Genomic DNA, 26,859 nt, shown 5'->3' on the forward strand with positions numbered 1-26,859 from the left:
GCCATTATTTATTATACATATTGTACCCTACTCCCCAATATATAAACTTTTCACAAAATGATATTTACTTTTACTATTTATGTACTTTGATACTTTCTATTCTAATTGCATTTGGTTTAATAAATTGATGGTCGAAACGCACTACATTGATTTTTGGGACCCACATGTGGGTTGCATTTCACAGTTTGAAAAATGTAAGTTTAACAGGAAACTTACTGTTTTGGCTCTCTTCCTAGCTACCAATCCATGAACAAGGCACTCCCCTAACCTTTCTGTTGGCTCAATTTCCTCCTTCTGTACAATGGGCCCCGGGACTATCTTAGGAAGGACCACATGAGTTCATTTATGCTGGTTTAGCTCCAAAAGGCTGGGTAAGCTCTAGGCTATTGGGACGTGGCAGAGCCTGCAGGAAGCAGAAGCCACCATTACTCCGATCACAGCTGCCCCCTGGGCTCCTGTCTTATAGGCCCTGCCTGTGGGCTCACCCCGCTGTAACCTGAAGGAGAATCTGCTGAAGGATAACTGTGCCCTGGCGTCCATCGAGTTCCCCATCAGTGAGACCAGCATCCTGGAGGCCAGACCCCTCAGTGACAAGGGCTCTGGAGATAGCTCCCAGATTACTCAAGTCAGTCCCCAGAGGATTGCTCTCCGGCTCCGGCCAGGTAAGGATGGGGCTTATCATGCATGGGGCGATGCCAGACAGGTAGGCACAGGGCACCAAGTGGAGGTCTGTGCAGGAAGCCTTGGGGAAGTAGCTCACAATGGAAATGGGGAAGGAAGAGAAGGTCGTGGAGAGAGGCGTGGGCAGGAGAATGGAAGAAAGTGGACGATGTTGGGATTTGGAGTCAGAAGATCTAAGTTTGAATTTTGACTCTCCCATATTCTAGCTATCTAACCTTGGACAAGTTACTTAACTTTTCTGACGCGACAGGTACTCAAAAAATGTTTGTTTCTTCTTTCCTCCAATGCCTAGCTCATAGCTTTGCGTGTAGGCTCAAGTGAAATATAAGATGAAACAGCAATTTGGAAGCCCCTTTTCCTGTGAGATTGTGGCAAGGCCATGGCGGGGCAGAAAAAAAGGGGCAGGAGACTTTCAGGGGCTAAGAAACAGGGTTTTTGAAGCATTGATTTTTGACTTTCCAATTAAGTCAAAGAGAATTTAAGAAAGCACCTTCTACGGGTAAGGCATGTGTTGGGTACTGTGGGATTCAGGGTGGGACATAGTTCAGCTTTATTACAGAGTCTAAAGTGTAGTAACTGCCACAACCTCTGTGACATAGGGTGGTAGGCCCTTGGGATCCAGAGGATTAAGCAGATGGGCACTTAGAGAGGGTGGGGAATTTTAGAATGGAAAAGAAAAGGTTAAAAGTAGGAGGGTCAAGAGATTAGAAGAGGAGTAGAATTGCAAGGGGAGAGGAGAAAGGACCAGGGCTTTCAAGTTTGGTTTGATCAAGAAGTTCCTTGATCCTAACTGTGTCCAAATCGACATAAGTCTTAGAGAGAGAAGAGGAGAAACACTGACATCCTTCTGCCTTCCAGATGATTCGAAGAGTTTCTCAGTCCAAGTCCGGCAGGTGGAGGATTACCCTGTGGACATCTACTACTTGATGGACCTGTCCTATTCCATGAAAGACGACCTGTCGAGCATCCAGAACCTGGGTACCAAGCTGGCTACCCAGATGCGCAAGCTCACTAGTAACCTGCGGATTGGCTTTGGGGCCTTTGTGGACAAGCCTGTGTCACCGTACATGTACATCTCCCCACCAGAGGCCCTCAAAAATCCCTGCTATGAGTAAGTCTCTCCTCTAGAAGTCAAGGCAGCACCCCTCCTCTTTTCCCCAAGCAAGTCCAAGGCCTGGTTTCCATTTCCCGCACCAAGGTCGCTTTGTTGGCTGCCTTCTGGCCAAATCATGACTCCTCTCTACCCTGGTCTTCGAGACAGGAAGTGGGCCAGCCTGTTGGTTTGAACTATTGTGTCAATAGAGTCCGAAGCTGTTTGGAGACCTAGAAAGACAATCCGTCAGCTTCTTGGGGTCTTGGTCACAAATACATAGGAGACGAGAGAATTGGATGGACATGAGATCAAAAGTTGAGGGAAATTGATGGATAAGTAAATAGAGGAATTATAATTTCAGAAGGATTGATTTCACTGTTCTTGTCACCACTGCCCTCACCATCAAGCGTGTGAGTCATATGGGGTTAAAATGCAAGGAATTAAGTCCTAGAGGAATATAAAAGAGTGGAAATGATATTTATTGAACCCTCTAGTAGTCTGTAAATTGATAAGGGTGCCTTTGTTGATACTTGGGTTTACACTGAATGGCTTATTTCTGTAATTGGTGGACACTATGCAAATCCATGGATTATAATAATATTAAATCATGGTAAATAAGCTGACAAAGTATGAATTTGCTTTTTAGTTTTCAAAGTTATATGATGTGCCTTTTTAAGCTTCTGTGTGGGTTATAAGGCTCCCCAGGAAAGATGTCAGCCCAGTAAAGATGTCTGTCAGCCATCCATTAAACAAAGCGCTGGTCTGGTGATAGAAATGCTCCTGTCTGGCACAGATCTATCAATGTATTGATGGTTCAGAGACATGGTTACTGATGAACTTTTGCTTTATTGTTGTGTTAATGTTACTTTAGAGAAGTATTAAGTATAAGGTGGTAACAACAACTAGAGCCTCACTCTGATGTAAGTGCTTTATATGTGTTAACTCACATAAGCCTTACAACAGCTCTTATGAGACATGGGCTATCATGTCCCCATTCTTATAGGTTAAGTGTAGTGAAACTTGCTTAGGGTCCCATGACTTATAAGTAAAGGAGCTGGGATTTGAACCCTAGGCAGTCAGTTTCTCCAGCTCATTCTCTTATCCTGTAGGTTAGCTGGAGGTAAGGTCAATGTGATGCCTCAGGTAATTGGCGGGGTAATTTGGAGTCTGAACTGCCTGGGTAATTGTGGTTGTATAGAATTGGCCTGGGCATACCATTCTCCATATTTGTCCCCCTCTGTGTCCCTCCCACTCCCAACACAGTCTTTTCCATCATGGTGTCTGCTTAAATTATCTCCCTCGTTTCCCAGTATGAAGACCACTTGTTTGCCCATGTTTGGCTATAAACATGTGCTGACGCTCACTGACCAGGTGACCCGCTTCAATGAGGAGGTGAAGAAGCAGAGTGTCTCACGGAACCGAGATGGCCCAGAGGGTGGCTTTGATGCCATTATGCAGGCTACAGTCTGTGATGTGAGTTTGGAGGGTATGGAGTGCCAGGTGTGGTTGGCGCAGATGAAATGGGGAGGGAAGTGGCTCAACTGTGGGGATTTTTGTGTGAAATAAGAGATAGGAACTAGGCAGAGCTTCGTATAGTATAAGCAATAAGTTGTTCCTGGTAAGCAGCCTCTGCTTGTATCTGATCCCTGGCCAGAGCTGACATTTGTTTGAATCTCGTGGTCCCAGATGTTTTCTGGGGAGAGCATCTTCTTATCTTCTCTGGAAGCATATCAGAGTCAAGCTGAGTGAATGCAACCTCAGCAAAGTGGGATGTCCAGATGGGATTCTTCTAGCCCAGCCCAGCTCTGCAGATGCAGATGGGTTTTCAGATGGGTCATGTGGTTCTCAACCGGAAAAGTTATACTTGGAGTTGAATCAGGTGTCTTTCGGCTGCTTGAACTAATCAGCCAAGGAAACAGAAACCCCCGAATTGAAAAGCGCCAGTTTATGTTCCAAGAATTGGGACTGAGGCTCTTCTCTGAGACACCCCGTTTAGCCCTTCAGGCAGGGAGGTCCCTGGGTCTTTGGTTTTTTGCAAAGGACATGGCTACAGTTGCTTTCTCTCCTTTGTATTTTTTGTTTAAACAGGAGAAGATTGGTTGGAGAAACGATGCATCGCACTTGCTGGTGTTTACCACTGATGCCAAGACTCATATAGCACTGGATGGAAGGCTGGCAGGGATTGTGCAGCCAAATGACGGGCAGTGTCATGTTGGCAATGACAACCATTACTCTGCCTCCACTACTATGGTGAGAGTCTTGGTACCACGTATGGTCCCTATTCACTGTGGCCAGGACTGGCCTAACCCAGGTACAGTCTTTGCGTAAATATGAAAATGGTAGCCCTTCCTCTGGGCAGGGAGCAAGGCTTGCTTCAGCCTATCCTCCCCACCCCCACCCCCCAAACCAACTGGACACCTTCATCCAGGGCACAACCTGCACAGCCATTAGAAAAGGTCCTGACTACGGTCAGTGGTACCTCTACCTGTACTGCCTCCAGCCGCCGCAGCATGGCATCCAGAGTGGATTCACAGGACTTTTGCAGGTTCAGCTGGGAAGGAGATCTTCCTGTCTACTGTGCAAGGATTAGTCCCTTCTTGGAATACCATGCTCACTTGTGGTTATTGGAAGGCACTAGAGGAAAAAGAGATACAGATCATCAAAAGCATGGAGAGCCAATCCAATGAGGAAAGGTTAAAGGTCTCACAGTCATTTAGTTTGAAAGAAAGAAGGCTAAAGGCTGATTTAGCTGATACATGGGAAGACTTCTTAGAAGTTGTTTTCTATGGCTGTAGAGGTGAAATAAGAGGAAACGAGTTTAAATTGAAACAGGAGAAACTGCTGGAAGCCACAAAGAAAATGTACATCCCCTCAGAATGCCGATACTCTGGGTTTCGGGGGGTAGGTGTGAACTCTTCATCTCTTAAAGACAATATAGCAATTACTTTGTCTAGGTGGCTTACAGGTACACCTGTGTAAAGGCAGGAGCCTGAGCTGGATGATCTCGTGAGCTCCCTGCAAGGTCTGGGATCCCAGGGACATGGTCACAATTCATCAGCATCCCCATTGTGGCTTGAGTTCCCTGGGGTCAGCTGTATCCAAGTTGAACACCACCTGGCAATGGGTGAATCGGTAACTACTGACACCTAATCTATGCGAAGCTCCTTACCAGGGGCTGGGGGACATAAAGAGACTGTATGGAGGTCCTACCCTTAGGGAGTTTGGGGTTTAGTTGAGGAGATGTGTTATCAATAACACAAGATGCGTGATTAGTGCTAAACGGGCAGCATAGTCACTAAGGGCTTTAGGTATTCAAAGGAGGAAAGTTCATGATGAGCTGGGATGGCCAAGGAAGGCCTCCTGGAGATGGTAGGACCTAAGCTAGGTCCTAAGGAAGGAGGAAGACTACCAGAAAGAAGGCCGTTCCAGGTGGCAGTAAGAGAGTGGGGCAGGTCAGTGGTATGTGGAAGAGGGAGAGAGCTGAATGATGATTGGAAAGCAAGGTTGGAAGGACCAGATGGTGGGGGACTGTGAGTGCCAAGCCAAGGCACCTATCAGTGGCAAAACAGGAGGAAACTTCAAAACAATGAGGTCTAACAGTGCTGGGCCCCTGGAAGCCTCTCCTTGGTATGAATGCATCGAATTCGAGTAGGAAGAAAGAGGTGCTTAGTTTTGACTCTTCACAACTGGGCTTGTGCTGCTATCTACCCTCGTGCCTCATGTTGATCATGGGCTGAAAAGATTTAAGCACCAGCGCTGTCTAGGCCACGTCCCAAATCAGTCAAGTTCTAAGGCTTAGACTCCAGGGATGTACGTGAGTAGACTTCTTAACTAACCTCCACATCCTCCCTTTTTACAGGATTATCCCTCTCTGGGGCTGATGACCGAGAAGCTATCCCAGAAAAACATCAATTTGATCTTTGCAGTGACTGAAGACGTTGTCAATCTCTACCGGGTGACTATGCCGTCTGGGCTTCCTGGAGTGGGGGTGGGGCCCGTGATGGGTGGACCGGACTCAGGGAACCAGCCCACGCTAGTATTGGCCATGGTTCCAAACCAGGAAAGACCCTCCTCCAACCTGTTCCCAGGAGCTAATGATTCCAACCTTGAACTTAGCAGGCTGGGTATGTTGATGTTTGCAGTCGGGGAGGGGAGCAATTCTGTGGGGTGAAGGGTGTGAGCTGTTTTCTTTAATTTTGCTCAGGGCTGAAAAACTGCTAGATTTATGACTGTCAGTGACAAGTAAAAATATCCTATCCTTCCCTCAATCTTCATTTCAAGACCCTCAGTCTGATATGGGGAGGGCTTTTGGAGACCATCACCTTTATTCAGTCAGCCCTGGACATGTGTCTTCCTTTCTAGAACTACAGTGAGCTCATCCCAGGGACCACAGTGGGGGTTCTGTCTGCCGATTCCAGCAATGTCCTCCAGCTCATTGTTGATGCTTATGGGGTAAGTGTCTTGCGCTGGGAAGAGGCCTGGTAAGAGTCGGCCTCATTGGGCATGACCCAGGAGGGCTCAGATTTGGGAGTCCTGCTGATCCACCATGCAGCCTTCACTGCCTTCCTCACGGTCTTCCAGAGGCCAGGTGACGGCCATCATTGGGAGGAATGCAGCCTTCTGAGGAAGAAATGGCTCAGAAAGGAATGCCAGGAGTGTTAGAAATAATGGGCGAAGAACTTAGAGGAGGTGGAAGGGACAGAAAGGATGGGGATGGGGATGAGGAAGGTGCAGAGCCCTGAAATTGGGGGCAGAGCGTGGTAGGGTGAGGGAGAGCAAAACAATAGAGAAAGGAGGGAGCTGAGCCACAGGGAAGGTCAGGTGGATTAAAAATTAGATAGAAAGTGATACTACCCAACGTTACCAGTCTTAGCACTTCCTGTTTGCATATCCGTGAGGCCGGCAGGAGGGTGTAGCTGGTTTAGATTTTACCCAGACTCACCTAGACACAGTAGGGACAGAGAGGGGGAGCAGGTCCTGGCAGAAAATGCAGCAGGGAACAGGCTCCAAGGGGTGCCCTCGTGGCCTCCTGGTGAACCTGCTTCTGCTACTGCCAGGGAGAGTCCAGGGCCACCGGGTAGATTTTGCTTGGGATGGAATGGGCTCTCCCCGATTCCCTCTCACCCCGTTTCCTTACCTTCTTTTACCCTTTACTGCTCAGAAAATCCGTTCTAAAGTAGAGCTGGAGGTGCGCGACCTCCCTGAGGAGTTGTCTCTATCCTTCAATGCCACGTGTCTCAACAACGAGGTCATCCCAGGCCTGAAGTCTTGTGTGGGACTCAAGATTGGAGACACGGTGAGGTGGGCTGGCCAGGGGCTGAGCTGAGGCTCTGAGTGTCTGGGGTACCCCACCCCTTCCTTCCCTGTACCTTCTTCCTGAAGGTCATTACAACTTAGATATGATGGAGCTGCCAAGAAAGTTGAGGCTGAGAAAGTTGAGGCTTCTGTTGCCTAACAGAAGTGAACTTCACGATCAGGATTTTCAAACACTTGCATTTAGGTTACGTTTGTTGGTTTATGCACAGTTGACTGCAAATGAAAATATTTCTTACCTTCTGTCCCTAACCAGCCTCTGATCTTCCCCAAGGTAATGTCTTTCTTTCCTCCACAATGTAAAATGGCAGTCTTCCGAAAACACGTATTGAGCACTGACTTTGTGCCAGGCATTGTTCTAGTTACTGAAGATTCAGTAGCAAATGGAACAGGCAAAAATACCTGCCCTGATGGAATTTCAGAATGCAAATGTTCATTTTGCCCTTCCAGTCCCTCTACGGCTTTCCTTCCTTAGTGATTTGTTCTCCTCTGACTAGGGGAGAAGAGTTGGTGAAGGGGGAGGGAGGAAAAGAGGAAGATGTCTATATCTATATCTATATCTATATCTATATCTATATCTATATCTATATCTATATCTATATCTATATCTATATCTATATCTATATATCTATATATCTATATCTATATCGTCTATATCTTGATCTCTATTATCTATATTTACCTCCATCCATCTGTCCATCTGTCTGTCTATATTGTAGGCACATGTACACATACCCCATGTAAGGAATATTGCCCTGAAACGGGTTTGGTTGCACAGGTGATGAACTGTTATGTGGAAATTAAACAGTAAATCCGGAGCCTGTGGTTGGCCACTGTGTGGCCATTGTGGGGTGCAAAAGAGTGCTTCCTTTGTGTGTCTTGCTGATGTTATGTAATCAGTCCCGCTAGCTTAGTTGGCCAGAGCATAGCATTCACAAGATCACAGGTTCTGTTCTGCTTGCGCTGGTTTATTTTACACGTGGAATAAAAAACCCCTCAACCTTCTATATGACAACTGTAAACACCTGGTCTCTGCACCCAGCCAGATGTGTCACAACTGCACAACTATCCCAGGGCGCTTAGTTTTGCTTTGCAAGTGGGAAGGCGGAGGGACTGCAAGTTTCTGGAAGATGAGACACCCAGTTTGAGTATTCCTTGGCAGGACAGAGAGAAGCTTCTTTCCCTCCAGGGCTGGAGTGTTAACAGGGTCCACCTGTGTGAGTGTGAGTGTGTGTGGGTACCAGGACGGAGGGGGTGTGCAGTCCTACCTACGATCTTCCTTTCCATCCAGGTGAGCTTCAGCATTGAGGCCAAGGTGCGTGGCTGCCCCCAGGAGAAGGAGAAGTCCTTCACCATCAAGCCTGTGGGCTTCAAGGACAGCCTCACCGTCCAGGTCACCTTCGACTGTGACTGTGCCTGCCAGGCCCATGCGGAGGCTTCCAGCCGCCGCTGCAACAATGGCAACGGGACCTTTGAGTGTGGGGTGTGCCGCTGTGGGCCTGGCTGGCTGGGGCCCCAGTGTGAGTGCTCAGAAGAGGACTACCGCTCCTCCGAGAAGGACGAGTGCAGCTCCCAGGAGGGCCAGCCTGTCTGCAGCCAGCGGGGCGAGTGCCTCTGTGGCCAGTGTGTCTGCCACAGCAGTGACTTCGGCAAGATTACCGGCAAGTACTGCGAGTGTGATGACTTCTCCTGTGTCCGCTACAAGGGGGAGATGTGCTCAGGTGAGGAGAACTGCACGCCCCTCCCGTCCTGGTACTCACACCCAGTCGTACATCTGCAGCATCTGGAAACCTAGGCCAAAGCGCAAGGTGGGCTCAGGAAGGCTCATGGGGCAGAGCTGAGCGGATGGTGTTCCACTCCAGTGGCAGAAAACAGAAATGAGGTTCTTTTTAATTCCCTCCAGCTCCCTACGTCCTTGTTCATGAGGTACAGGAAAACGGGGCTTCTCTCTTAGAATAGCATGGGAAGGAGTGGGGACACTCGAAGGTGAAGAGAGTTTTCTTTTCTTTCATCTGCTCTTCCCCTAATATTTTAAGTCACTGGTTCCTAATCTTTTTGAGGATATGGACCAACCCCTTTTACAGGAAAAATTCATTGACTGATGCTAATTAAAATTTATTTATTCATTTGGAAAATTGGTTGGGACTGGTTTATGGGTGTATTGTGTGGCCAATCAAACAGAGATTATAAATGGCTTCTATGGTGACCAAATCCATGACTCAGGTTGGAGCTCTAACCAGCCGAGCTAATCCCCCCGGAAGTTCACTTTAACATCAGCCTTTTAAAAAGTCTTGAGTAGAAAGGTAAACCTGTGTCATTCTAAAGCATGCCCAAGTCATATAAAAGTGGTTCCATTGTATTATCTCCACATTGTTTCCTTTACTTATGCCAAGAAAATTAGAGAGATTGGAGAAAAACAATATCAGAGATGAGGGGAGAGAGATCAGCTTCACAAGGACACACCCACACCCACAGATACACACACACGTCAGTTTGAATTCGGGGATGAGGCAGGAATTTCAGTTCATTTTAATATTTAATAGTATTTACATCGTATTCAGAGTACCAAAGGGAATGGGTAAGTTTGGCAGGGGAGACGCGTGGGGGAAAAGATTGGCACTGAGGGGGAGCGGGTTGCCCTAGGAAAGGCCTACAGAGAGCCTCCCGTGGATAACAGGGCTGGAGGGACGTCCACTAGGCCTCCATGCCTGATTGTTCCTGGTCTGCTGTGAGGTAGTGTGGGAGGGATCCCAGCCAGAGTGTTTCCTTTGGCTGTCGGCCCCACTGGAGCCACAGAACAAAGCTGCCTGGGTCAGCAGCCCTAGTCCCCGCCTCCCACCGGTGCAAGAACAGTGCAGTCAATATGCTGAAGCCAAATTCATTAGGGAAGCCCAGGCACTGCAGCCTCTCAGAGGCTTCCCTCCTCTACTTCCTGCCAGGGTGCTAGGTTCCCATCGGACTCAGGTTGGACCCTGTGGTGCCATCATCACATTCCCCAGTGAGAGATACTCAGGGACAAATAGTCACTGGGCACCTGCCCTGTGCCAGTCGCGCAGTGTGTATGGGTGAACAGGGGTCATGCGTGATTCCTGACCTCTCAGAGCTTGCAGCCCAGCTCGTCATTGTCTCTCCCCAGAGCTGTTGGCCTTTGGTCTGTTCTTTGCTGCAAGCAGCGTTCATGAGGCAGGAGCTCTATGGCTGGGCCATTTCTCTAGCCCCTGGCCTGCCCCTCTTCGCGTCCCCACTGGAGGCACTGTCCTCAGGATTGCACATTATCAGCACTCCTCCCTCAAACTTAGGGAGTACATCCTTGTTCTCCAGGAACGCTTCCACCTGCCACATCCATGAACGCAGATGGATCGGACACCCCCGTGGGCCAGGTTCTATGCTGTGTGCGGTGGTGTTGTGGGACAGAAAGGCATGAATAAGACAGTTTTGCCCTTCATTAACTTAATTCAGGATAACGCACAACATGAAGCAGAAAGTGGCAGAGCCCAGCAGTGAGGTGTCCTCAGGAGTGTTACAGAAGTGAGAGGAGTGTTATAGGAGTCCACTGGATAGAGACTCACTGTGGACACGGGAGGCCTGGGTGGCTTCCTGGAGGAGGTGGGATGTCAAAGGAAGAGCTTGTTTATAAAGGAGAGGAGCTCTGGAGGTCAAGCTATAGAGAGTGATTGCATTCCTTCTGACTTCAAATACCAACTCCTCCCTTTCCTTTTTCCCTACATCTCATCCCCTCCTTTTTCCCTATTTCCCTCCACTTTTTTACACTTTCTCCTCATTTCTCACCACCCTCCCCGCCTCACTTTCCTGTGAATCCAGGCTCAGCCACCCTGTTGCTGGAGGGGTGCCAGTCCTGTGACATTACCACACTGTGGCTTCCTTTTAAGGGCTGACCCTGCCAGGACTTTGGCCTGCCACTTCCACTCCCAACCTCCATCCCTGGCTGGCCTGGCAGACCCGTCTCCTCAAAGATCACTTTGTTTAGCTTCACAAAGGAAACACTATGTGACAAACATTTCTGAGGAGGCTGAGGCTTCTGAGTGCTGCCAGGCCTCTGTGGTGTCGGCCTTTCCTTGTCTGGGAGCCATGGCCAAAAGCTGGATGTAGTGGACACTGTAAGACCCCACTCTGCTGCCTGGCACACCCTTCCCCCAGCCGCTGTTAGGGCTGCTTAATAGCTCACAGCTGCCCCTTTTGTGGAGAATTATCTTCAGCTGACAGGAGCCCTCAGACTTTGGCCAATGACTGATGGATAAGGGGTTACACAAGGCCAGTCCTTTTGCTTCAGAGGTGGGACTAGCTCTGTGGTGCCATTCATGCTTCAGAGCCCACCGTGGGATCAGGCTGAAGGGAGTCTCCAGCTGAAACTGAGTTCCTACCAGCTTTTGACTCCTGCCCTGCCTGACTTCCCTACCTTTCTTCTCCTTGCCCAGTAAGTCACCTAAACAAGAATCCTCACCACAAGCTGTACTTCTAGGGAACCCAACCTCAAAATGCAGTCTTTTTTCTTTCTCCACCCTTCTACCAGCCCAGTATCTCCACTCTGCAGATATGCTAGGCAGCTGGGGCAGATGAAGTTGTGTTTCCCATCCTTCCTGGGAAACAGACATTTCTTTCCAAGTCAGTTAAGGAGTGTCTGAGTCTTGAATGCCAGTGTGGTTACAAGAGGATGGTGCTGGGGTCACTGGCGGAGAGACATTAATCAGACTCCTTAGGGTCACTGGGGAGCAGGAGGTGCCAGCTTGTGGCAGTTTGAGCCTGGCCACATGCCACCCTGCCCCCAGCCGCATGGGCCTCATCTGCTTACACAGTGGCATGGTTTGCAGACCAATTCAGGTTATTTCCCCCTTGCTTCCTGTCTTTCCTCTGATTAACAATCAGATTTTTATTATTCATCTACTTCTTCCTGATTCAGAGTCCTGGGAAGTGAATCACCTTTTCTGCAGGGTTTAGGAGTGTCATGCAGAAGCCTGCGGGTTCTCTGCTCCTGCTCCCCACATAAGAAGGCAGGACATGGTGAAACCAAAAAGGAACACCCACGGAGCCATAGGGCTGCTTAATAGCTCATAGCTGCCCCTTTTGTGGAGAATTATCTTTAGCTGACAGGAGCCCTCAGACTTTGGCCAATGACTGATGGATAGGGGAGTCATACCACTACCTACAGAGCCACAGGTAGGGGAGTCATACCACTATAGTCTCACTGGCGGCTGGGTTGGAGACACAGGAAGCAGGAGCCACACGATCCGCAACCCTCACTCTGCCGCTTACTAGCTGAGCGACCATCTTCTTGCTAGCCCCCATTTGCTGCTAGTGTAGCCACAGCAGCTATATTAGTGGCCAATGGCTCACTGGTTACAGCTGACGGCCAACTAGCCACAGCTGATGGCCATCCAGTCACAGTTGATGGCCATTTACTACCTGAGCCAGCACCTTTCCACGTGAGGCTGAGAGCCTGGAAACTGCACTCCTCACTCTGTCCCCACAAGGAGCAAAGATTAAAAGCCTCATTAAGTGAATGTTAGGGGAATACAGCATTGGGAGTTAATGCCTGCATTTAAGCAATGTAACCCCCAACCCTAGTCTCTCTCTCCCATTCCTACACTGAAGTAGTAAAGTGAATAGTTCTTTTCTAGTCGGGCCAATGGCTCTTTGCAATAATAGTTAATACAACACAGGGCACACATTGGTGAATGTGTGTGTTTTCCAGGAATTTAACTAGGATGTCACCTCCATGCCTGTCTTGCTCACTGCTGAATCTCCAGTGCCCAGAGTGTGGTATGAGCGCGATAAAAATTTGTTGAGCGAATGGATAAATAAACATTAATTGCATGCCTTTTCTGCATCACATGATGGGTTAACATTATTGATGCAAAATGGAATACAACATGTGCTCTCCCATCAAGGAGATCACAATCTAGAAAGAGAAACAGGCAAGCAAATGGGTTGAACATAAAGGCTGAAATACATAGAGGTACATATGCGTGTACGTGCTGGGAGAGCATATGAGCACAGTTGATTTGGCCTGGGGAGGTCAGAAAAAGTCACAGAGAGGAAGGAACATCTGAGCTGAGCCTTAAAGGGTGAGTGGGACTTTGGTTGCTAGTGGTCAGAGGAGGATAAGGCATCCAGGCAGAGGGAATAGCGTGATAGAAGCATGAAGATAGAAGGATAGAAGATGGCGAACCATTCAGTGTGGTGGCTGACGTGTGGCAATGTGAGCAGGGTGATGAGACATGAAACCGGAAAGCGGGTTGAGCTGCTGTCATGGGATGGGGCCCTCACCAGCTCGTCTGCCCCCACGGGCTGTATTTTCAGGCCATGGCCAGTGCAGCTGTGGGGACTGCCTGTGTGACTCCGACTGGACAGGCTACTACTGCAACTGTACCACACGCACCGACACCTGCATGTCCAGTAACGGGCTGCTGTGCAGCGGCCGGGGCAAGTGTGAATGCGGCAGCTGTGTTTGCATCCAGCCGGGCTCCTATGGGAACACCTGTGAAAAGTGTCCCACCTGCCCTGATGCCTGCACCTTTAAGAAGTGAGTAGGCAGAGAAGTGAGTTGGAGAGAGTTGGGTGTCTGGGTGGGGGATGGAGAGGGACCCCCAGACTAGAACCCCCAACTTTTCAGATTTAGTCTCTTACTCACCAAAGCTTTAGGGAGAGGAGCCTGCTCCAGCCACATGGCTGGCTTTCCTCTTTCACTGAAAACTTTGGGGAAAGATGGAGGTAGAGCCAACCACGAAGGGGCCAGAGTAGTACCAGCTGGACTCCAGCTGGAGAAACCCCTCCCCTAGGGTTAGGATCCTAGGGGAGTTAGGAGGAAGGCTACACCAGGTAACTTCTGGGGAATATCCCAGTGCTGATGTTCTAATTCTGTGGGAGTTGTGGGGCTGGAGTTATGAAGGGCTGGAGTTGTGAAAGAGAGATATTCACCGGTATAAACGTGACTCATTTGGGGGTCCGAGGAAGCCTCTGTCAGCCCAAGTCTGTGGCACTTCCATTTCTCTGTCCGTGTTAAGCAGCGCTAGATTCACAGACGTGAGAGCCTTGCGTCTGTACAGGACTGCATGCTTAGAAGAGCCCCACACTTGGTTTAATGCTCTGCTGTCCCTGTCTTGGAATTCTTAGTAATTTTTGAACAAGGAAGCTGGCATTTTCATTTTGCACTGGGCTCCCAAACTATGTAAGCTGTTCTGATTTAAGGCTTCCAGAAGTGGTATAGGGTTCATCTTCCTGTCACAGTCTCAGATGGGACATGAAGAAATTGAATGACGTTACCTGGAGGCCTCTGCCTGCCAGGCCCTGCCTACGGGTGAGGAGAGCATTCCCACCCCTGAACTCCAGACTTGACTCTCTGGGCCCCCAGGATTGTCTTACAGATGTTTCTGGTTGTGTTTGTTTTCTGAGGTGGAGTAGCTCTCTGGGTGTATGGAGGTTAGAGCCAGACTGAAACACTCTCAGGGTTGCTCTTCCCTCGCCTTAATCCCTGTGTTCTCTTTCCTTAGGGAGTGTGTAGAATGTAAAAAGTTTGACCGCGGAATCCTATTCAAGGAAAACACCTGCAACCGTTACTGTCGTGATGAGATTGAGCCTGTGAAGGAGCTTAGTAAGTTCAGCATGCCGTAGAATTGCACACACCCAGGTTCTGAGTTTTTCCAATTTAATCTCAGAAACTGTCCACGTCTCATTTGTAAAATGGAAGTTATTCTGACCTCAGAGGAATGTTGTACATGCCTGACTCACAGTAAGCACTTAGTAGAAGACGCTGGCTTCCCCGAGAGCCCCCCCCGCACCCCTGATCAGTTCAGCAGACCCTCCTCCTTCTGTTTCCCAGAGCCCACAGACTCAGCAAGATCCTGCAAATTACTTTGAAAGTATCTATAAACCAGGCAACCCTAACTTGACCTCCTCAAGGAAAGGAAGAGAATGCACCCCATTTTACAGATGAAGAAACGGAGGTGCAGAGTGGGAAAGTATTTGCCCATGACAGTCTTAGCTTAGTAAGCTAGTAAGCATTTACTAAGTTTACTTCCCTAAGAATGCCCAGGGAAACCTTCATCCCTATGGCATTGTAGCCAACATCATTATCCCGAAGCCTTTTGGGCTCTCTGGAGCCCCTTGTGGAGGAAGACAGAAATACAGTGGGGAGCAAACCGCCTACAATTCTGGTTTGTACTTGATCTGCACTTCAAAGGAGATGATCTTTGCTGCTGTCAGCACATCTGGTGTAGTTATCTGGGCCAGGTAGGCATTGAGTGGTGCCTGGGACATGCCATTCTCTCAGGAGATATTTACCTCCCACAAAGACAGGAAACATATTTTCAGTGAGAATTACAGTAAGACACAGCCAGTCAGTCAGCTTCTGGGTCGGGGTGTTATGGAAAAAAGTCAGATCTCTGGACCCTTTGGCAAATATCAGAAGTGGGACTGGGGTGAGGGTAGCAGTTTGGGGACTGAGTTTGAAGAGACAATTTTTCCTCTGGAGGAGACTGTGCTTTCTATGATTAGTTCAGGGAGAAAAGGCTGATGAGATGTGAAATTTTTATTATCTAGACCAGATGGGTATTATAAGTTAGTTGATAAGTATTCCTACAACAATCCCCCACTCCCACCATAATCATAAAAATAAATGCTTATTTATATGGAATTTTATAACTTATAAAAGTTATAAAAGTGTCTCTTCATGCACATTATCTTATTGTTCTCCCAATAATCTAATAAAGTAGAACTATAGTACTATTGTTACCTTCATTTTGAGGATGAAGAAATTGAATCTCAGGAAAGTTAAGAAACTTGCCCAAGCAAATTAGTGGTGAGTTAGGATTAAAACCAAATTCTGAAATTCTTTCTCTTTCCATGGTACTACCGTGTTTTTCTGAAAATAAGACCTAGCCGGACAGTCAGCTCTAATGTGTCTTTTGGAGCAAAAATTAATATAAGACCTGGTCTTATATAATGTAACATAAAACCGGGTCTTATATTAATTTTTGTTCCAAAAGATGCATCAGAACTGTTTGTCTGGCTAGGTCTTATTTTCGGGGAAACAGTAGAATACAGGTTTACTGAAGGCTTGTTGAGTTGAAGTCTGTAGGCTGTGCTTCGAGACTCATTAGCTAGTCCTGCTCCATCATGATTTGCTGTATGACCCTGGCACATTTGCTGAATCTCAACGTGTATCAGTTTTACCTATCAATTTCATCAATGTAGGGCATAGTGTAGCTAGTGGAGGGCAACCGATAGTTTCACTGTCAGAAGCACAGGTTCTGAAAGAGAAGGGATGAAGCCTACAAAACATGAGGGGAGAAAGAGAAGAGAGGATGGCTCTGGAAAGGAACACTGGATCAGAAGCAGCAATGGAGGAACGATAGGGCTGAGTAAACAAACTATTGAGAATCGTTGAGCAGGCAGAGAAAGGAAAGAGAGGGAAGGGAACACCCACTGTTTATGCCATCTAATTCTCAACCAACCCTGTGAGGTGAGGGCATCATTTTCCTTTTATAGATGAAAAAAGAGGGACTTGATGAGGTCAAGTAACTTACCAGAGACCAGGAAGCTGGTAGGGGGTAGAGCCAGGCTTTGAATCAGATTGTTAATACTGTTATGTCATGTCCCTTCCAGAGGAAGGAATAAGAATCAAAAAGGGCCTGTGAGGGACAAAATATATCCGTCAGGGTCATTTGGAGGCAACTGCCAGACACAACAGCCAACTCATATTCAGGCATCTTGCCTAATGTCAAACATACGGTTTCCTGTTGCATACTTTCCCAGTAATCTCGTGACTAGGGTTTGAGGGTAGCCCGATCTTCCAGGAATTGACCCATTCTTCATTCTCTCATCTTTCTCCCTCTCCCAGTGGACACTGGCAAGGATGCAGTGAATTGTACATACAAGAATGAAGATGACTGTGTCATCAGATTCCAGTACTATGAAGACTCCAGCGGAAAATCCATCCTGTATGTGGTAGAAGAGCCAGGTCAGTGAACCCCAAGGGCCCCTGGCCCTGCCCCCAGGGAGAGGGAGAACCACGTTAGGCAGTAATTTCCACCCATCATGTCTCTTAAACAGAACAGCCAGGTTAAGCCTGACTTTACAAGTGATAAGGTAGGGCCTGTCATCTGGGGGTGGGGGTTCTAGAAATACAAATATTAGTAAGAAAGAGATTTGCTAATTGAGGTGATAGAAAAATAAGACGGTGGGTAAGGAGAGGAAGAAGGTTGATGTGAATCCCATGAAGGAACAAAATATATATCATGACATTTTTTGAGGTGATATTATTAAGAAGTAGGGAATTTAAATTCTAGGACTTTTTAGCGAAAGGCATTCTACTCTACTAAAAGTTACATGGTTGCCAAGACCAACCAGCTTGCTGCTTCAGAGGAAGGCCTGATGGTTGGAGGGGCTTACCTTAGCAGGTTCACCACAAGGTGTGGTGGAGGGTGTGAGGCACCCACCCCAGGCTGCCTTGAACACTGAAAATACAGTGCTTGCTCTCCCTGCCCTCTGGATGCAGGAGGAGCTCATGCCATCACACGCAGACCAGCCACAGTACATCTGCTTGCTTTTCCTTACCATCTTTATCTCTTTCCTTTCCCTTAAACAACAGATCAAGCTATGAATCATTAGAAACTATTTTTGAATACTTATTATATATCAGGCACTGGGCAAAGCATATAGCAGTACATAAGGCAGATGTGGCCCTCGCAGACCACGGAGGAGACAGGTGCTTGTATCCAAGAACTTATGGGAGGGAAGGCACAATCTCCTAAGGCAGAGGCTAAATCAGTTGGTCGCTTGACATTCTTTACAGCTGTAGAGATTTCTTCAAATCATTCTTTAGACCAGGGTCCAGCAAACTTTCTGCAAAGGGCCAGACGTTAAATATTTTTAGTTTTGTGGGCCCTACGGTTTCTGCTGTGACTGACTACTCAAATCTGCCATAAGAGCAAAAAAGCAGCCTTAGACCATATGTATTAGGTTAGTGCAAAGTAATTGCGGTTTTTGCAATTATTTTTACCCTTTTAAACTGCAATTACTTTTGCACCAACCTAATCAAAAAAGGGGTCTGACTCTATTTGCAAAAACAGGTGGCAAGCTTTAGAGCAGTGGTTCTCAAACTTTAGTATGTTTCCTTTTTAAAAAAGTCCATCAAATATATGGTGATGGAAGGAGAACTGACTCTGGGTGGTGAGCACACAATGGGATTTATAGTTGATGTAATACAGAATTGTACACCTGAAATTATGTAATTTCATTAACAATTGTCACCCCAACAAATAAATTTAAATTAAAAAAATAAAAAATCCAGACTCCTGAGCCCTGTCCTATACCCACAAAACTTTGCCTCTGTGTTCTTTGTGAGTGCGCTTGGTAATTGTGATGTACCCCAATAGTTGAGTGCCTCCGTCTGCTTTAGACACATGACTTCCCCCGTGAGCCTTTTCAGACTTCTTCCAGCCGCCATTCCACTGACTCGTTGGGCGCTCCTGTTTGATTCTGTGCTTCCCTTAGCACACCTTTAAATTCCTTTGATCACCTGTCTCCCTCAGTAGGCTATAAGGTCCATGAACACATGAACTGTCTTCTCAATTGTTATCCCTATCCTTGGCTCAGTCATCTGCAGGAAGATACTTCCTAAATGGCATTTGAATGAATTAAGAGGCCTGACTATTCCTCGGAGACAGGCAGGTTTATATATATCTGGTGTCTGTTGGGAGAGTTTTGGCTGCTTGGAGAAGGAAGGGAATGAAGGTGGGAAAGGCGCTGTTACATCTGCGTCGCCCAGGGTGTCAGGGAGAGCAGTGTGCTCCCATCTGTGATATTGTTCATCAGCCTTTCCAAAAACTCTCAACCTTCAAAAGGGAAAAGGAAGGAAAAGAAAGGGCATCACCTTAGTTTTAGCTAGTGACTCCAGGGCAAGCTGACACGGGAAAGGGCAGAGGGAAGAGTCTGGGTATGTATCTGTGAACAGATGTGGGTTATTAGGCCATGACTTCCTCACACTTTCCCATCTATCTGTGTTAACACATTTCACAGGGTTTTCACGCCCATCCTCTCTGTCCCTTTTCCCTTCTCATTTTGGAAGAGCAGTATGTTCTTGCTTTTGGCCTTAACATTACTTTATCCCTCTGCTACAATTATACTTGCTGGTGTTCCTGCTGTGTCAAAATCTTTTGGCGGGGTATTCTGGGACTGGAATCTACTACCTGGAGTCATGGGGAATGAAGATGATGATAACCTGGGATGGTACAAATAACACCCAGGGGTGGGGAAACTTCTGGCTTTCTGACAGTAAGCCTTTTCCTCCATATTAGGAGATGAGACCCCAGACCCATATTTCCTGTATTGTTGCCCTGGAATTCCAAGATCTGCCTCTCTTCTCACTCTCCAGCCCCCAATCATTTTCAGGGGCTCTGGCTTTGAGTAGAATGTAACATCTGAGGTGCTGGAATGTAGGAGGAGATTATTTTCATTCTCTTCCCTAACTTATGCCCTTGCATAGGCTCTCTTTGGAGGCCTAAGCCACTACAGGGCAGCAAAGAGGGCACTGCCAAAGGGGTTGGCATTGGCTGAGTGGTGTTTGCTTTGCAGTGGGCCCTCATCACTCTCAGATAGGGTTGCCTGATAAAATACAGTGTGTCCCATGCAATATTTGGGACATACTTATGCTGAAAAGTTATTCATTGTTTATCTGAAATTCATATTTAACTGGACTTCCCATGCTTTTGTTTGTCAAGTCTGCTAACCCGCCCCAGTCGTTCCTGACTCAGCCATGGGTCCTCATCACTATGGCTGGGACGGCTTCCCGGGGACCACGTGATCTTGTCTCCAGGCAGCCTGCTGTCTACCCCTTTCAGGACAGATGGTTAACAAATTCCCCCCAGCCCAACTCCCCAAGACCTCCTGGCATTCTACCTGTCCTGCCCATGCTGACATGGAGAACTGAAGAGATTTGGCTTTGAGATTTGAGGGTCAGCCCTGTCTCAGTCTTTCAGAGAATTCATGATTGCTTTTCCCAGAAGAACTGGGGCCCTTCACTCCTGGGAACTCAGACACTGGAACCTCATAGCCTCTCTCCAGACGCTCTTTTAATTATAGACAGGTTGTAATTTGGTGGCTTGGGAAAATGCCAGCTTGGGTTTGTGGTGGTGGTTGTTTTTGGTAGTGTGTAGTGAGGATAGGGTGTATGTTTAGACAAGAAGGTGGGAGACAGTGTGGAAGTGGGTGTGACCTCCTCTCTGGACCATTAATACTCATATATATACAAACACCTAATTACATAATACCTGAGAAGTTACCGGAGTGAGCTCACACATCAGACACTTGTGGTTTATGGGGAGCAGAGGTCTGCTGAGCATACTTATGTTGGCCCTCAGAGGGGTGACGCACCTCTGTCTGTGTTGGTTGTTGACTGGAGTTGAACAGGAAGTCGGCTCTCAATTGGGTTAGGATTTTAGATGACTAAATATTTTGGGAAGGAACCCAAAATATTGTCTTGGTTGGCAGGCCGCCTGGTCTCTAAGTGTACTAAGAAGGTCATTAGGTTCCCAGCCCTCAGGAATGTAAATATCTGAACCAGGATAGCAAGCTCAAATACCTACTATGAGCTAGGTAAATAAATTAGTGAAAACAGGTATAACAAAAGCGCCAGTAATAATGGTAGCTGATATTTTTTGAGCATTGACTCTATACCAGGCACAGTTCTGAGTTCTTTAAATTCTTTAATTATTCCTCATAATAAGTTTCCAAAGTCAGTGCTTCAGTGCTCTTACTGTCTCCATTTTAAAGATGGAGAAACAGGAAACAGACACCAAGAAAGGTTCAATAATTTATTGAAAGTCACATAGCAAAGTAAGTGGGAAACCAGGATTCAGCCCCAGGCAGTTTGGCTCTAGAGCACAGAATCTATTTAGTAGCACAGACTCAGTGACAAGTCACACTTCGCCTCCATTCAGTGGAGAAAAGAAAGTGGCCAGGATTCTGGCCAACTAGACAATGTGTCCCATCTAAAAGGGGCAGCTATTCCTCAGCTCTAGCCAGTTGCTGACCTGGAAGAATACATAATAGAGTCAGTGTTCCTAGATCTTTTGATTTTCTTTTTAAGAAGAACCTGAAATTTTAGGGGGGAGAATCTCTTGATTATTCAGTCTTGCCAATAAAATCAAATTTTTATAAACACCCATGCGAACCCACACTAAGTAGGCTAGATTCTGCCTGTGGGTGACCAGCTCACAACCTCTGATTTAAACTACTCAGGACAGATTATTGCTATCCTAGAGATTGCTCCCCTCTTTTAGAAATAAGTTGATTTATTCTGTAAGACTTGTTTCCTTCAGAGAATTCTCTAGTACTTGATTATTAGGTTGGTGCAAAAGTAATGGTGGTTTTTGCAATTTTTAACCTTTTAAATCGCCATTACTTTTGCACCAACCTGATACTTTATCAAGACGATCTTATTTGTAGCCAGTTCAAGTGATTCTTGCTCCATTCACAGCCACCCTGTTCTGTGCTCTCTCCTGACAGAATGTCCCAAGGGCCCTGACATCCTGGTGGTCCTGCTTTCAGTGATGGGGGCTATTCTGCTGATTGGCCTTGCTACTCTGCTCATCTGGAAGCTCCTCATCACCATCCATGACAGGAAGGAGTTTGCGAAATTTGAGGAAGAGCGAGCCAGAGCAAAATGGGACACAGTAAGAGACTGGGCTGGGTTGGGCTGGGTTGGGCCGGGCATTTTCTTAAGCCATTGGTTCAGGAGCCTGAAGTGGACACAGCAGCTGGTTACGGTAAACAGGTTCAATCAGCACTCTAGTTTTCCAGTTAGCCTCTGTTCTAGAAATGGGGAGAGGGTCCAAGCTTCCCTTCCCACTGTCCTCATGCTTCCCGGAAATCACTTGATTCTCTGTCTGCCATCCAGTGACCACGGACCACACTGACTGAGCAATAGGGTCCAACTCTGCTCTGAACACTGTGAAGAGATGAAAAGGAAACATTCTTCAATTGAGGGAGACAGAACAAGCTTGAGAATCCTACATTGAGAACATATAATACATTATATGCTAATAAAGTTTAAAGCATTAAACACAAACAGAAAAAATATAATAGCTAGTATCTATTGAGGATTCACCATGTACCACAAACTGTTCTAAATGCTTTTTATGAATTAAATCATTTCATCCCCATAACAACCCTATGTGGTAGGCAACATTATTATATCCATTTTAGAGATAAAGAAACTGAGCACAGGGAAGTGGGAGGGCATTCCTTTTTGGGTCAGCCTCTTAGAAATAGTGGCAGGAATGTCATTCCATCTCATTCTCTTCTTTTTCCTCAAATGATGGTGATAGCTTTTAAATCAGACACCATGTTTGTGCTCCCTGCAGTTTATCCAGACAAGCATTTTTTGAGAAGCTTTTATGTACTTAATTTCACTCTATTCTCCTTTGGCTCATCTTCTACATTTAAACTTTTTTCTGAACCTTCAAAATAGCCATTGGACTCCCTGACTGTACAAGTTTAGTCTGTAAGTTTGTTCCCATTTGATGGTGACCTCAAGCCTTTGTACCCAATGGTCCCCAAAAACTGAGATGTTTCTGTTCAGATAACATAGAAATCTTGAACCTCAGAGGTGCATGAGAATACATTGTGCTTCTTGAAGCTACCACTAAGGACTACCAGACCTTAGGGATTTGTCACTTTTTATTAGAAAATAAGTTGGGAAACCTAATACGGGTCTTATTTTTTTCTCATAACATGACAGTTTGTGGGTAGTGCTTGAAGGGATGAGATGAGAACGTATTCAGAATTCTTTGAGCAAAAGCTGTCTCATATGTTCCAACCACTGCTTTGTACATTTCTCTCCCCTGCCCACGTCCCCCAGCATGGTCACAATAAAGGGAAAAGGGGAGAAGGGCAAAAGAGAGAGTGTGAGAGAGAGGGAGGAAATAGAAGATGAGGGCGAAAAGCTATCCTGAAAGGTTTTGGGATCACCGAAAAGTGATGGGCTGAATTTAACCCCTAGAAATAGTGGCAGGATGGCATGCCACCTTCTCTGTCCTCTTCTTTCCTATCCATTCCCCTCTTAAGAGTGAATGTGTGAGTGCAGTGAGCATTAATCTGTGTATCAATAGTATATCCCAGAGAAGGGTGTCTTGAGCAGACTTCTCAGATGAAACGCAAGCCGTGAGGGTAGGGAAGAATTACGGATTCACTGTCTGACACTTTTCTGTTCTCTCTGCAGGCCAACAATCCACTGTATAAAGAGGCCACATCCACTTTCACCAACATCACCTACCGGGGCACTTAATGACAAGCAGTCATCCTCACATCACTCTCAGACTGTCCCAGGATTGTGGGCATCTCTGCTGTCATGTTTACAGGGGACAATATCTGTGGGGTGGGATTTGGGGCTTGGAGTGGGGTGGGGTGGGAGACTGTCAGTATGTGCAAGTGTGGGTCAGTGTGTGGACGTGTGAGTGTGTGAGTGTGCTGCATGGGCGGGGGGGGGGGGGAATGTGTAATTTAAAACTCGTGACGTGTCCCAGATAAGCAGAGCTCCTCAGCTTTTGTTCTCAGAATGCCTCAGATTCTTCCTGCTTCATGTGAGTGACCTACGTAGCTGAGCGGGTGTTCTTTATTACCTCAGTGAGAAGCCAGCTTTCCTTCTCGGACCATTCTCCCTGAAGAGAAGGGCAGGGCTGAGGCCTGTCATTCCAGAGAAAGGGACCATGACTCTACTCTGAGTTTACAGTGGTTGGGCCCGACTCTCTGCCGCTCTAGTAGGAACTGCTCGGCTCTGCAGCCTTGTCGTGTCACCTGTACTATCTGACAGTGTCGTGTCACCTGTACGTCTATGTCCTTTCCCTTCCCTCACGCTGAAGGGGAGAGCTGAACCACCAGAACCTGTCCCTTTTGCCATCACCTCAATCCAGCATGGTTCTCTCATAAAGGGAGTCCTTACTGCTTAATTCTTTGATCTGTTGGAGGAGAGGATGGCAGGGCCACTCAGGGGTCATGCATGGCCTGGGGGAATGTGCCAGGCTCCCCCAGTTCATAATCATAACCCTTCAGATTTGCCCCATTGGCAGCTCCACGCTGGAGGTTCATTGAGGTGTGTTTTACCCTTAGACCAGCACTGCCTCTTACCTCCTACTTCCACACTCTCACTGCTGTCCATGTTTCCTATGTCCTGGGGCTTTCTCTCATGACCAAAAGATTTTCCTCCCCAGGAGGGTGCTATGGTTAGAGCCTGAGGTCTGGCCCACCCTTCAGGCGTCCTGCCCCTTGTCCAAGACACCTCCACACCCCCTACCCTGTTCTTCTATGTGCTATATCCATCCACGGGGCTGATTGCATTAATCTACCTCTGGGGTGTCTTGTGATGGAGTCATTCCCTCGGGTCTCTGAGTCTGCTGGGAATAAGTGCCAGGGTGGAATGATGGGCCAGTTGCATCAGCGTGTGTGGCCTATTCTGTGGGCTGGCCAACCTCATTTTCACTCAGTCGTTACTCTGAGAGGCCACAAGTGCAATCTTATTTTATTTTTCTCACTGGGGCACCTGAAACCATGAGGCTTGCTTAAACGAAAGAAACATGTCTATAAAGATACTTGTATTATATTTGTAATTTTATTTGATGACCAGGAAGGAGAGTAGAAAAAGCCACACAGACTTGGGCTGGATACAGGCAGTGCCTCTTGGCATCAGTCGTGACAAGTCACCGCCCAGTTGCTGGATCGGTAAGGGCTCCCTCATCCTGCAAGCCTGCGGGGATGGACACATAGGCGCGCTGGACTTCTCCTGAGGAGGACGGAAACTGGCTCTTCTTGTTTTCTAGCAATAGCAGATGCTCCACTGGTGTTTACATTTGTTCAACATTTAACAACCACTCTCACCCCCCAAGAAAAAGGGAAGGGCCTATAAACAATGGGCTGATGATCAGAAAATCTATAAACTAGGTCCTGGCCTCAGTGTTACAGCTAACGAATCTTTAAGCTTAATTGAGGCAAGTCACTTTCTTCACCCTGAGGCTCAGTTTTCTAGTTTGAAAAATGATAGGTTTGGACCAGCCAGTCTAGAAGGTCTCTTTCAGTGTCACCATTCTAAGATGCTGGGACTTACTGTGACATCAAACATGTGGTGAAGTTTCTGTGGGAGGTCGATACTGTTTGCTTTTTAGTTGGGAGATTGAAGAGACCTGGCTGCGGAAAGAGCAGTTGTCATTTCACGGCACTTTTCTTAATGAAAAAGCCTCATTCTATCCTCTCTGAGAGTCCCTTCTCCAACTTTTGTTAGCAGTGACAGCTCCTGATGTAGCACTTAAGCTCCACTTCATTCTTATTTCTTAGTTCACTTTGCACACATTTGCACCCACATATTAGGGAAGAAGAATCCAAAAGAAGTAGCTGAAATGTGTATTCTGTATCCAGGTATTAACGTTGAGAATTAGGAATGAGGCAAATGACCGAGCCCTGTCTCTCCATGGATTACCCTTTACTATAGAGGATGGTAATGTCATGGAGGGATAAATGGGGGAGGGGGAGGGCTGATAAGGAATCCAAGAAGTTTAGAACCTAACTGTAACCTTTGGCTACTGAGACAAGAGTCCGTTAGAGTAGTAGCTGGACTTCAGATAAGATGGCTTATGTGAAGAGACTCATCAAAGGAAGAAGAACATGTATCCAAAGGATGAAAACATCAGTAGGAATCTTGTCTGAGCTTCTGGAATGAGGTTCATGGGCCTTTAAGCCCAGTACTGCTTGTCTGTCTGTGAGTAGAACCTGCACCTGTGCTCAGGACAGAGCACATAGCAGTCAATTTTGGCATCAGGTAGGGTGAACATCTAAATAGTATTTTGGCAGGGCAGCCGGTTGGCTCAGTTAGTTAGAGCGCAGTGCTCCTAACGCCCAGGTCGCCGGTTCGATCCCCACATGGGCCAGTGAGCTGCACCCTCCACAACTAGATTGAAAACAACAACTTGACTTGGATCTGATGGGTCCTGGAAAAACACACTCTTCCCCAATATTCTCCAATAAAAATTTAAAAATAAATAAATAGTATTTTGGCATCAGAAAACACGGCCCAAAGAGGTTACTTGTACCCAGCTGTTTGGGAGATGTTTTATGTTCAATCTCAGGGTTTGTGGACAGTAATGAGAAACTTTGAACATTCCCTACAAGTTGTGACACAGAAAGTTGTTCTTTACCTTTCAGATAATCCTAGACCATCCAAGATTTCAAGGTACTTCTCTTTGTTAAGTATTCCTGGTTGAAATGACTTGAGTGCCTTTCTGACTTTCTAACCACCTCCTATGTTTGAGTTGTGCAACAATGAATTAAATGTGTTTTCCAAAAATTGACCTAAGGCTGCCCAGTGCTTCCTGTGTTGTTTTTTCTGTCTCCTTTGGGTGAAAAGAATAAGTGTTATTGCTTCACAAATGATTATTATAGAATAAGCGTGTTTCCAAATCTAACAGAATGATGACAATTATGGGAACTAAAGTTAGCTTCAGAACCTAGAGCTTTTCTTTAGACTTTAATAACCTTTTCAAAATGAATACATTATTACTGTACTAAGAGTTAGAGTTTTGTTTTGTTTTGTTTTAATTGGTGATTTTTAGGACTTTTGTAGCCTCAACAGAAAAGACTGTCAATTTATTGTAGGATTTGTTTACAGGAAGAATACATTGGTAAAATAAAGGCTCAATGGCAGTGTATTTAAATACCCATCTTTTATTTAAAGCAGCAGGTCTCAAATTGTGGTCCCAGAACTAGCAGCC

The 26,859-nt window shown here is 46.7% G+C and overlaps 1 protein-coding gene across 1 annotated transcript in view; it reads left to right on the forward strand.

Annotated features, from left to right (window-relative positions):
* The window catches only part of ITGB3 (integrin subunit beta 3), a 47,756-nt gene extending 21,315 nt beyond the window's left edge, over positions 1 to 26,441 (forward strand). Inside the window, exons 3-15 of the mRNA XM_081028737.1 lie at positions 467 to 662; positions 1,540 to 1,792; positions 3,085 to 3,247; positions 3,863 to 4,024; positions 5,634 to 5,729; positions 6,137 to 6,226; positions 6,936 to 7,070; positions 8,379 to 8,808; positions 13,406 to 13,628; positions 14,596 to 14,696; positions 16,944 to 17,063; positions 21,611 to 21,777; positions 23,325 to 26,441. Coding sequence (XP_080884863.1) covers positions 467 to 662; positions 1,540 to 1,792; positions 3,085 to 3,247; positions 3,863 to 4,024; positions 5,634 to 5,729; positions 6,137 to 6,226; positions 6,936 to 7,070; positions 8,379 to 8,808; positions 13,406 to 13,628; positions 14,596 to 14,696; positions 16,944 to 17,063; positions 21,611 to 21,777; positions 23,325 to 23,390 — 2,202 coding nt within the window. The 3' untranslated portion in view covers positions 23,391 to 26,441. The remainder of the gene's footprint in view (positions 1 to 466; positions 663 to 1,539; positions 1,793 to 3,084; positions 3,248 to 3,862; positions 4,025 to 5,633; positions 5,730 to 6,136; positions 6,227 to 6,935; positions 7,071 to 8,378; positions 8,809 to 13,405; positions 13,629 to 14,595; positions 14,697 to 16,943; positions 17,064 to 21,610; positions 21,778 to 23,324) is intronic.
* The last annotated feature ends 418 nt before the right edge of the window (positions 26,442 to 26,859 follow it).

The sequence above is a fragment of the Rhinolophus hipposideros genome (genome assembly GCF_964194185.1).
Source record: "Rhinolophus hipposideros genome assembly, chromosome: 20".
Taxonomy (NCBI): domain Eukaryota; kingdom Metazoa; phylum Chordata; class Mammalia; order Chiroptera; family Rhinolophidae; genus Rhinolophus; species Rhinolophus hipposideros.